We start from the raw sequence: 11,533 nt of genomic DNA, 5'->3' as shown, positions 1-11,533 counted from the left end.
AAATCCTATAGCATTGCCGTTATATTTGTATATAGTTTAAAGAGTGCGCTATTGAAATGATCTGCTATATGTGCTGTATGAGATTTGGGGCCAAAAGGTGCTTTAAGTTATGCTGGTGTACATCAGCAATAACTCCATCAAAGCCTTGGGGTTACTCTGGATTTCCATTGGTGTAACTGAGAACAGAATTTGGCAGCTAATGCCTGGGAAGATGGGGCTGTCTGTGGTTCTTGGACAGCAGCGACGTGTGATCTTTGAGCCACTCAGTGTTTGTCACAAGAACTGGATGGTAGTTCTCCTGTCGCACGGTAGTAACATTTGCTGATCCTCAAAACTGGTAGAGCCACATCAGTTACATACTGGACTAAGAACACAGATGTTGGAACTTGGCATTTGGGAAGCTGGCTAAGGGCAACGCAGCATACGGAAAGGAATACAAGTCAAGGGGCCACATTAGCTCTAATGAGGTCTCACTTCACTTGTCCATTTAAAGGACTAACCCTGCTCTAACAAAGCTCTTTTTAAAGAAATAGGGCTGGATTCTGGTCGCCACTCTGGCAGCGTATAGAGCAACAACGGGGGAGAATTCCACTAGCATAGGAGCTGCATAGATCTGGCATACGTGACCCTATATTGCTCCCTTTACAGCCCTCGGCATCAGGGGTGCGCTGGGGGCAGAGCTGGGAGAGGTACTGAGGGTGTGAGGGGGAGAAGCTATAGCACTCAGAGCTTTAGCTATTCTGGGCTGCAGAACAGTCCATTGGCAGCCATGGGGAGGCTGTTATAAGGTAGCGCAGCCATTGGGGCTGCTCTAATTTACACCAGGGGTCACATTGGTTCTAGGCAGGTACAATCTGGGTGGCACAAAGGTGGCCTTTCCTCCCCTCTCAGGCTGTTCTCTTAGGAGGCGCAGCACAGAATGTATCACACTATATTGTATTCTAATGTGCCCAAACTGTTCTCTATGGGCCAGACTGTGACCCTCTTACTCCCACTGGGGCGCAATGATCTGGACCGTCCCGATATTAGGGGCTTTGTCCTATATACGCAACTATGTCCCTCCTCCCTCCCCCTCCCGCAAAAAAGTGCTCCAATTTTTCACACTTGCTATCCGGTCAGCCTACATGTCACAGTGGGCTTGATGAGACAAAACCACCCACAGGGGATCCTTTATGGAGTTGCCAGGCAACACATGAGCAAAAAAAGTGGCACCACTGAGTAGTGATCCATCTATGTGTTTTTCAGGCACATGAATGGCACGCACACAAAACCCAGGTACACAACGTGACATGGGCCCAGTGGAGGGCTGGGGTGAGCGGGCACGTAACTCCCCAGAGTCAATGGAGTTTCAGGGGTGTATTTGGTCCCTACAGCCATGTTTTATCTATCCAAAGAATCCTGACCATTAAGTGCAGGGCACTTTACATTCCACTGGAAAATATGCTAATAGAACACACGAGTTGCGGATGCCGTAGAAACATCACAAAGATGTGAAGATAGTAATAATAATCCAGGAATGCTGCTCTTGGCTGGAAAACACATAACATAATAACCCATTTCCTGCCCCTCTTGGCTCCCTTTCAGACCTGGTGTTAAATCCAGTTACTTAGAACGCTGCTTGGAAAAGAGAAGGAAACAATGGAAGTTCTAATATAGCGAAGAATTGTGAAACACTGAAGGTAAAAAAAAAAATAGAGAGGGCAGGAAGAGTTTAAGAATAAGAGCCAGCTGTGTCATTCTCTAATGGGCACTGCAAGCATTGTTCAAATCCTGTAGGAAAACTGCATGTTTTTAAATATTCAAAAATGATGGTGACGTAGGGCAAAATTCTCTTCTGTGGTTTACACTACAAATCTCTAAGGGGCACAGGAGTTGTGAGACTGGATCAGAGCCATCTAATCCAATATCCTGTCTCTGATTGTCCACCTGGACTGCATTTCCAGCACTCACTGCATTGTTGCCCTGATGCCGTTTGATGGTGATTTGGGAGATGGCTGGGGGTGTGATTCCCAACGTGATGAAAGGGTGGAAAGTATCTTTTTTGTAGGTGGCTGGAGAGCAGAATTCCTTTTTGAATAATTATCTTAATACTGCCTGGGTTTTGTTGTGATCATGTGTCTAGAGCTTTGTATAGGAGTCTTCTTAATATTTAAATTGAAACAAATACATAAAACAGATCAACGTGAAATCTGGTCAGTATCAAAAAGCCTGTTACTTAGCAGTGTCAGTACTATGCATGCCCCTGCACCCCCTACCTATCTTGTGGGCTTTACAATCACTTTTAAAGGCGTCCCTCTCCCTATACTGAATGAAAGACCCTGACTGTACAGGGAAAACAAGGAAACTGCCTCATGGCAAAGCCCTCAGTCCAGCAAGGTACCTAACCACCTGCCCACCTATAGCCAATGGGAATGTTCGAGTGCTAAGATTAGGCACCCTGCTGGATCAGGGCCAAATAAACATACAGGAACATTAGGGTAATTTTCCTCTAGTTTCTCTCCGTTGTGGTTGTAGAGATTTACAGAGACTCAGGAACTTAACGACGTGACATTTAACAATAGCAGGTCAAACTCTGTCAGAGAGAAGTGTTATTTTTAAGTTAATGGGACTTTTGCATCCTAAACGAGGACAGACCACGCTACAGAAATGTGCACTGGGGAGAGGTGATCTGAGAGAAGGGTTTTACCTTTAACTAATTTCTATGCTGAAAAACAAGAGCTAACAGCATCTTAGCCTCTCTAACTCTCCCAGGTGTTCCACGTAAGACAACCAAAATGAGGTCTCTCAGTGCACCCAAAGCATATGGTTTGTCCAGCTCCTAATATCCCATTCACTTAAATCAAGGACATATTACAGTTGCTGCCAACAACAAAGGGGTTAGCACCAACAGCTGGAGAAGAGACATAAATATAAACCTACCTGTCTCCTGCGCCAACCATGTAAGAAGGATTTTTCACCAAGTGGCCAAATTCATTACTTTCCCCTCTCAGCAAGTCCTGCAATGCAATAAGGAGCAGAGTGAGCAGCATGCTGAAAATGGCTGAAGCTTCTTAACAGTGTAAAGTGCACTCTGTGTGTCATTTACACTGGGAAGTGAAGAGTGGGAGTGTTGTCTAGTGGTTAGAGTAAAACTACACCACCAGGGAACTTCTGAGATGCTAGCTAAACCAGATGGATTCACCCCAGCTAACACACAGAGGCCTGATCAGCAGCATTTCTACCACCACCCTCCCTAAGAGGTTCCACAGAAGGATGGGGGCCTACGTTCCCTTCAGAAGTGCCCCCCCACGGTGAAGGCTGTTGTGGAGATGCCATGAATCAGCCATTACCCTCACTTCCCCGACCAACACCGCTCTCTTTCCTGCTGCCCTGGCCACCTGCTCGTCACACAAGGAAGGGGAGATTGTGGTGGTTTTCTGTGGCCAGTGGCTCTTGTGGCCTGACTTACCTCAGTGGAAGCCAGAGTTGAATATTGCCCAGAGACTGAAAGAGCCTTCAACCACACTGTGATTCTGAGGCTGCCATTTTCCTATCACGCCCTTCCTCTGATTGGCAGGACAGCCCATGCAAGCACAGCACAGATCTTGCTCCCATTACAATCAATGGAAGTTTTGCCCCAGGTGGCTCAAATGGGAACCAGATGAGGCCTGTGACTTCCTAAGTGAAAGCTAATTGTCAGTACTGCCGTGGTGCTCAGCTGGCCAGGGTAATGGTGCCGTGTAGCTGCAAAATCCTTTTTCCTAGGACACCGAGCCATCACGTAACTCTTCTTCACCAGAGCTCCACCCAAGCCTAGCATAATGTGCCATAGCCGGCTCACCACTACTGCTCCACTGTAATGAGTCTCTCCGTCCTTTCGGAGTCCATTTCTGATCATGCACCCACAGCCAGATCTTCAAAGACTCCCATTTGGATACCAAAATAAATGGCTGGATTTCAAAGGACCTCAGCAGGTTGGCTGCTTGGCTCTTTTGAAAGGCTAGTCACTTGTCTCCATGGGAGCTGCTGGGTGCTGTGCACATTTGCAAATCCAGTGTTGAACCCTGAAAAATCTGACCCTGAGTTCTTTTGGAAATCTGGTTCTGACTGCCTCCCCCATAGGATTTCAGTCTATTACCAGACAGGACGGTAAATGCCGTGCATTCATTTCAAGAGCTCAACCTTTCCTCCCTAACTTTTCTGATGAGGTTTTCAATTTAGGGCCCTCCATTTCAATTTCCCCCTGGTTTTGCTTGCTCTCTTTCCATAGTTGAGCATGGGATGGGGAGGGTTAGTGCCAGTGATGAGCTGCCAAAAGCTTAACAACCGGTTCCCTATAAAAAGTTCTGATTTAAGGGGGGGAGGGGAGCGGAGCAGGGGCCGAGGGAGACATCCTCGTGGGGCTGGAGGCCCCTGCAGGGCCTGGGCCAATTGCCCCACTTGCCCCCTCCCCTCCCCTCTGGCCAGCCCTGGAGCTTGCAGCAGCCCCACCCCCCACCTTGCTGGGCCATTCAAAAAGCTGCAGCAGGACGACTCCAGAGCTCAGCTGAGCTGCCCATGCTGCAGCTGGGGGGAAATGGGTGAAGGGCCGGGGGAGCCTCAGCCTCCCCAGCTGGGAATCCTGGGAGCAACAGGATGGCCCAGCCCGTGGACCAGAGTTCTTTGCCCACCCCCTGGCCCTTTAACAACCGGTTCTCCACGGACGTCTAATTTTAGCAACCGGTTCTTGGGAACCTGGGGGAACCTGCTCCAGCTCACCACTGGTTAGTGCTGAAAGACAGGTGAGCAGAGAAGGCGAGGAAGACAGAGACTGTGCTCTGCAGGCAGATGGCTAATAATTCCACACGGCTATCGATTTCCTCACATCTTGAAACAAATTCCGACAGCGACACTGTGCTGGGATTCACATTCAGCATGAAGAGAACAGCATATACCATAAGTGAAGCCCTGACTAGCATTCAATGAGCCAGAGAAGCCTGCTTATAAAATGGGAATGAATGTTTTCCACAGAGCAGCTGAGCTGGTTAAAAAACAAATTGTGTGTTCCCCTCTTCACACACACTTTGACATTTTTGGTTCTGTACTGTGGGCTCTAGCCCCAATTCCGAACAACATCCCTATTCATGAAAGCAGACACTTAACTTAAGTCCTAGAGGATTTTTAAGTATGTGCTCGAAGTTTAATATAAAGCTGCTGCCCTGAATCAGGGCCTAAGAGTAAAATTTTCAATAGTGCCTAATTGCTTCAGGAGCCCACGTCCTATTTTCAAAAGTCAAAAGCCTAAAGCACTTTTGAAAAGTTGGACTTTGGGTCCTAAATCATTTAGGACACTTTTGAAAGTGTTACTCTTACTGCTGGATTTAATCACGTGCTTAAGTGATTTCCTGAACTGAGGTCTATTAGAGTATCGGCCCAGTTGTTTCTCTTCTTCCCAGTGTCAGTTCCTCTGCTCACACCATTTGGCACCTTCAGTCTCACTAATGCATGCATGGGGAAAAAGCAAAAACAAGCCAACAGGAAAAATAATAATGAAAGGTGCAGGATGCTCACGATTTGTGCCCCTGACAAAGACAACAGGCTTGGTAAACAGGAGCTTGGAACAACTGGTTTCCAGACTGCCATCGTAAAGGACCTTTTAGTGGTGGGGAAAAAAATATCTTCTGTCTGTACGTTCTCATCTGGAATCCTGTTTATTTTTGTTCCTGCTCTGAAATGCCCCAGGAGTCAGACTGGGCTTTGCTTCTTGGCTTTCACAATAACTCTTTCTTAAGGATATGTCCTCTCATTGAATATGAAATGTTTCACAATTGACAGCAGTTGTAGTAATGTTAGGTAGATGGATCCATTGGTCCAGAGTGGGGGAAAAACAATGGGTGTGTGTGTTCTAGGCAAGGTGTTCTAGCCATTTGATATTTAGATGCTGTTTTTTATGCTCTCCCTTTAAAAAGCAGCAAAAAGACTGATGCATTTCAAGGTGGGAGATTTAAAGTGAAGCGTATGATGGGTTTAGGAAGGACAGACTCCCATTCTTGGTGCATTTCAGAGAGGCTCTCACTCAGCAGAGCACTCCATTTGCTAGCTTCAATCCTTATTTAATTTATTCTACTAAATACTAGAATATCATAACTGGATCATTTTTTTTTTTACAGTGGCAGCGGTTCCAGATGCAGATGCTCTTGTTGAGTGGAGCTATCCCTTAAAACCTGGGCCTAGGTGGGCAGCCAGGGAACCTTTTTAGAAAGAATTCTGCCTATTGAGCTTTCATGCTGTGTTTCCACTCCATCTCCCTCACCCCACCCCCTCTCTTTCCAACGAAGGGACCCTATATGAAAACGGTGGGACGAATCAGCCCAGCTCCGCTCATGGCCGTGGTGTCAATGGAGCTATACTGATTTACACCAGCTGAGGAGCTGGCCCAGGATCTTGCTTTCTTTGAAGTTCACTTGCCTCCTTTGCTGCCAATAGAGTCACTCCACCCTCCCACCCATTTGTGACATCATCACGATTTTCACGATAACAGATTGGATGTAGAAAATATTGGCCCGGTTTCTCCTCCGCAATTGGACTGTAGGGGGCTCCTCCAGGGTTGAAGAGGTAATTTAATGGCTCCTAAGGCATACCCCTCCCTGCAGAGAGGGCATGGCTGGGGGAAAGGGGCGCATGGCTGGGGTTCCCTGCACCCCAGCTGTTGTAATGGCCTTTGGGGGTCATTGGTGCCCCTAGTCTGCTCTAATTTATGCCAGGGAAATGGCCTGCTGGATAGCAGCTCTAGAATTGGGGGAGCACCAGGTGACTTAAGGACCCCTTTGTACACCCTTTTTCAGAGTTGTGCTCCGTGCTTCTGAGCTGCAGCCAAGTCGCTAGACCTAGGCTTTCAGACGAGGAATAAGCAACAGGAGCAGCTGTACTCTTAAAAGCATTTACACAAACATCCTTTCCCCAAGCAAATCTCCCTAGCGTTAAGAAAACAGGGGAAGAGAAAGACAGGAGGGTTGTGCTACCCAGCTAGCCGGCATTTCAAACTGCCCCCAGGCTAATTTAAACAGACCATATGGTCCATATTGCAGGGCACATTTAACCGCATTGTGAGTATGGATAACATGGATAACTGAATGTCAGGCTAGCATCATAACACTCCCAGCCCACAGAGACATCTTGCCTGTGAATATCAGCTGGACAATGTACTTACCCGGTGTTTCTTGTCGGCTGTGGGAGACGACCTGGAGCGCACATGCACCGTGACTGACTGGTTATCAGATCTATCGAGCAAGTCTTCTGCAGACACCGATTTCCCAGATCTCCCGGGCAATGAGGTCTTTTCAAAGACCCGCTCCTCCATCCTGTAGGGGAGTTGGTTGCGTGAGCCACGCTGACCTGCCTGAGTGCTTTTCAGGAGCTCTGGTTTGGCTGTGTAATCTCGGCGTCTGTCCGTTTTAAAGCGGCTTGCAAAGGAACTGCTGCTGCCATCCTGGTACCCTTTCTTTTGTTCAAACCCATTGAGATCGAAGCAGCCCGTCAGCCCAGGGGGAAGGGTAGAGGAGACCCGGCATGTTCTAGACACCTGCTCTAGTGACTCTCTCCGGTGGTAAAACTTCTGATCCTGGAGAGAATTCATGCTGGAGGCAGAGGAGAGGCTCTGGCTGTCCAGGCCGCTGACTTGCAGGTAGGAGCTTTGCGAGCGCTCTCTCAGGACCCCAGCATCGTGAGAAGGCCGCTTCCCAGTTTTGCGTTCAATGTAGTCCGCAAGTGCGTTCTGCTGCAGCTGCTTCAGCTCTGGCTTGGAGAGATTGATGGTGGAGCGAGCTTTGTTCTCTTGCTCAAAGATCTTGCGTCGGTCAGCCACCGTGTTCTCTGGGAAGATGAAATGGAGGCCTTTCTTCTGGGGGGAGAAGGGCGAGGGCTCGCGGTCTGAGACACCCACTTCGTTTATTTTCTCTGGCTCGGAGTAGGACCTCTTCTTCTGCTCGGCCGTCAGCCGCTTCCTGCCCCCGATGCGGGACACGTGCTGTGATAGCCCAGCGTGGCTCTCCTTCTCAGTGTAATCCAGGAGAGGGACATTGTTCTGCGTGGGAGTGACGCTGTGCCTCTCCTTGGGGATGTGAGGAGATGCTGTGGTGCTCCTCATCCCAACGTGGGCCGAGGCTGGCCTCTGTACGCTCCTCTTGGGTTTGCTCCCAAAGGGTGGGCTGATGTCGAGATCTTTGCGCCTGAACGATGTGGCTCGTAGGACCTTGGACTGAGCGTCTTTAATGCTGTTTCTGTAGTTTCTGCTGAAGGAGGCATCCAGCTGTGTTCCAGGAGCGTCTTGGACATTATCCCGCCACAGGATTTCCTTCTCTGGCTCGCACGTCAGCTGGAAGGTGCTTTTGCTCCTTGGCAGACCGCAGTACTCGCTCTGCCGTGCCTGATTTGCTGTCCCCACCATCTGCTGCTCCCCAGGATGCCAATCAACCTCCACAGGCTTCGCGCTCCCGTTCCTGCTCACCGGCTGCACACCCGGCGGCGTCTCGGAGCCAGTCGTGCTGGGTGGCCTGCACTGTTCGCTGGAGGGCTGGCCATGCTCTTGGGAGTCTGACTTGTTTCGTTTGTCCTCCGTGCTGTTAAGAGAGCACCTAGCGCCGGATGATTGGCTTGGCCTGTTTGGCCCATAGTTATGTCCAAAGCTGGGCACACCCATGCCCTGGGGCCTTTGACTGCCTTGCTCACGTTGCTCGATCTTGCTGACCTTCTCCAGCACAGAACAGTGGGGCTTGCTGGATTCCAGTGTCCCAGGCTGGATGCTTTGGGTGCTGCTGGAGCTTAGCCGGCTCCTGCTGAAATCAGAGGCCTTTGGGTGCAGCAGAGAAGAGGGTTCCTCGTACTTTGGCTCTGCATTGTGGAATGGGGCCATGCTGGCAATGTCATCCTCGTGCCGTGTGAAGGCCTGTCTGTCCAAATCATTCCATTGGCCACACCCTTGCCCTCGTTGATCCTTCTCTGCTTTATTATTGTGATTTGTGAAAGACAGTTTGGTTTCGGAACAGCCCTCGCATTGTTGCCTCTCTTTTAGCTCCAAACTATTTTGCCTCCTGGTGCTCTCCAGGCTGTTCTGCAAGGATGAAAAGCCAAGCTGCTTGGCCTTACTGTAACACCACTGATTCTGGCTGGTGTGGTCTCTCTCACTTTTCTGTAGCTTAGCATTTTTGTCCTCCTGCAGCTCAGCCGCCCAGTACTCCTTGGGCTGATAAAGAGCTTTGCTTTCACTGGCATCCCTCGAGCGGGCCTGCAGTGGCTGGGAATTGTGGTTGGAGTGCGGGGTGTTGTTTGTGCTCTCTCGGATGCCATGCGACGTCACATAACGGGAGCCTGACTTGTCCTTTTGGGAAGGGGTCGAATGGACGTCAGGGCCCGATGTACTGTGAGATTTATACTGAGCCAATTTTGCTTCCTGCTTTTTCTCCGCAGCCGGTGGCCCGCGGTCTGGCCGATAGAAGACGGCCGAGCTGTTTGTGAAGCTTTGGTTTCCATTCTCATCGACGCCAGAATGGCTGCAGACTGGGGCCTTCTCATACGAGGCTGGAAGAGGTGGAGCGTATCCACTCTCTTTGGCCAGAGCCGGATAAAGCATCCCATTGTTGTTTGCCGAAGGCTGGGGCACCTGGGCAAAGTGCGGCTCGGGGGAAGGTACAGGGTAGACGCCGGTAGGAAGCAAAGGCTGTCCTGGCTGTGCTGCCTGGGAATAGCTCTGCTTAGGTTTCACTCTGGGGCTGCTCTCAGGGCTTTTCTCCACCACCGTGTGCAGCTGCCCTTCCACAAATGTGGGTTTCAGCAGCTGTCCCTGCCCCAGGGAGACAGGGCCAGATGACAGAGGCCAGGCCCCTTTTGGCGGCGCTCGACATGGCTTGTTTTGATCGAGGCTGGACCAGGAGCTGGGCCGCTCGTGGTGCCTTATTGCTGCATAGCTGTCACTGCGAGTTGGTGGCATGGGGGGCCCCTTCGGGTGCTGACCCTCACTGTCGGAGGAGCTCCTCCTTTGCTGGCCCCAGAAGGGGACTCCACCGTACCGGCTGTGACCATGCAGCCTGCTGTAGCCACGGCCTTCTGTCTGCGTCCGCCCCTCGCCGCTTGGACGCAGCGCGGAGGAGTTCACTTCGTACTCCTCAGAGACCCCTCGCTGGACGTCGTAGACCGTCTTGACGTACCTGATGTCAGCCTGCCTCATCCCCTCCTGCGGGCTGCCTCGGGAGTGCACGTTCTCCATGGAGAAGGAGCGCTCCTTGCAGAAGGAAGGCGCCGGGCACTCGGGGATGCTGGAGTTGGTGGAGAAGGAGCTGTAGGCGGAGTCCCTCTTGCTGTGGAGTTGGGCAAGCTGGTCGATGCTGTTGGTGGACTTGGCTGGCGAAAGGTGGCCAGGGTGATATCCAGAAGGAGTATGGTCCAGGGTTTCCATGCTACCCCACGAGCTGTACTGGTCAGGGCTTCTCCTCAGATAGCCATGGTCATAGCCAGAGAGATCACTCGTGGATGAACTAGAGGAGAGAGAGAGGGAGACGGGGGAAATAGACTGTTAGCAAGAGAGGCATGCTTTGGCTTATAAACGAGCTCAGAGGCAAGATGTTTAGTTTTTAGAAGAACAGACGAAAACCCATATTTGGGCCTGACTGTGTTCGCTGTCTGCAGTCATCTTGGTTTACTAAGAGAAATTGCTTGACATTGCAACACATGTCTCCTATTTATCACTGGGGGGCGGAGGGGGGGGGGAATAAAGATGGAAGCACTGTGCAAGCTTTGGAGCCAGGGAAGTTCTGCCGCACCCATCAAACCCATCCAAAGCATTTAAAAAATAAAAATAAATGCAGATGCCAGAGAAGGAAAGAGCAAGGGAGTAGGAGCGGCTTCTTGGGGGGAGGAATTGAATCTCTCCCTTTTTTTCCCTTTTTTTTCTTTTTATGGAGTTGAAGGCTACTCCCTGGCAGTCTTCCTGGAAACTCAACTGTAGCAGAGAAATTTTGTTTGCTGTGAGAAAACTAAACAGACAAGACAGAAGGGAGATACGGGGCATGTATGTGTGGATGTCTGTGTGGGAAGGAAATTACAGTAGTGTTTTGATAAGGCCCCAGGAAGTCTTTACAGCCCCACTGCGGATGTAGTTTAGCAGGCAAGGGCGTTCCCCATTAAGGGATCTGCAGAGCATTAGCGAGGGCAGATATAGGTTGGTGGAGGAACCTCTGATGTGGTCACTGGAAGTCTGTCCATAAAGAAGACTATTCCAGTAGTTACTGGGAGGGAGGCAGCTGCTCTTGTTCCAGACATACTTATGTTTCACAATGGGTTTGTTCACATTAAGGGGGAAGGTGTGCAGGTTTTCAATTGTTGGGAGGGACTTTCTAGGCTCACAACCCCGGTTTCACCCCATCAGGTGCTTCTGGGGCTGAAGTGGGTAATTTGAGGTACTGCTTTTCCTCCCCTCTGTCCCATGCAGCTCTCCCTCTGGACACAGCTCACGCTGCCGCCGTTTAAATGCCACTCTTAGCTATGGCCAGAAGGAGTTGCTTGGGAGCCATGTAAAACGAAA

At 50.3% G+C, this 11,533-nt stretch overlaps 1 protein-coding gene across 7 annotated transcripts in view; it reads right to left on the bottom strand.

Moving 5' to 3' along the window:
* The window catches only part of SHROOM3 (shroom family member 3), a 253,836-nt gene that overhangs the window by 22,601 nt on the left and 219,702 nt on the right, over positions 1-11,533 (bottom strand). For all 7 annotated transcript variants that reach the window (XM_045018424.1, XM_045018425.1, XM_045018429.1 and 4 more), the window contains 2 exons: positions 7,169-10,487; positions 2,920-2,996 (listed from right to left, as the gene is read on the bottom strand). In XM_045018424.1, coding sequence (XP_044874359.1) covers positions 2,920-2,996; positions 7,169-10,487 — 3,396 coding nt within the window. The remainder of the gene's footprint in view (positions 1-2,919; positions 2,997-7,168; positions 10,488-11,533) is intronic.

The sequence above is a fragment of the Mauremys mutica genome, chromosome 5, assembly GCF_020497125.1.
Source record: "Mauremys mutica isolate MM-2020 ecotype Southern chromosome 5, ASM2049712v1, whole genome shotgun sequence".
NCBI lineage: Eukaryota > Metazoa > Chordata > Testudines > Geoemydidae > Mauremys > Mauremys mutica.
The sequence above is the reverse complement of the archived record's forward strand: the minus strand, read 5'-3'. Positions and strand labels throughout refer to the sequence as shown.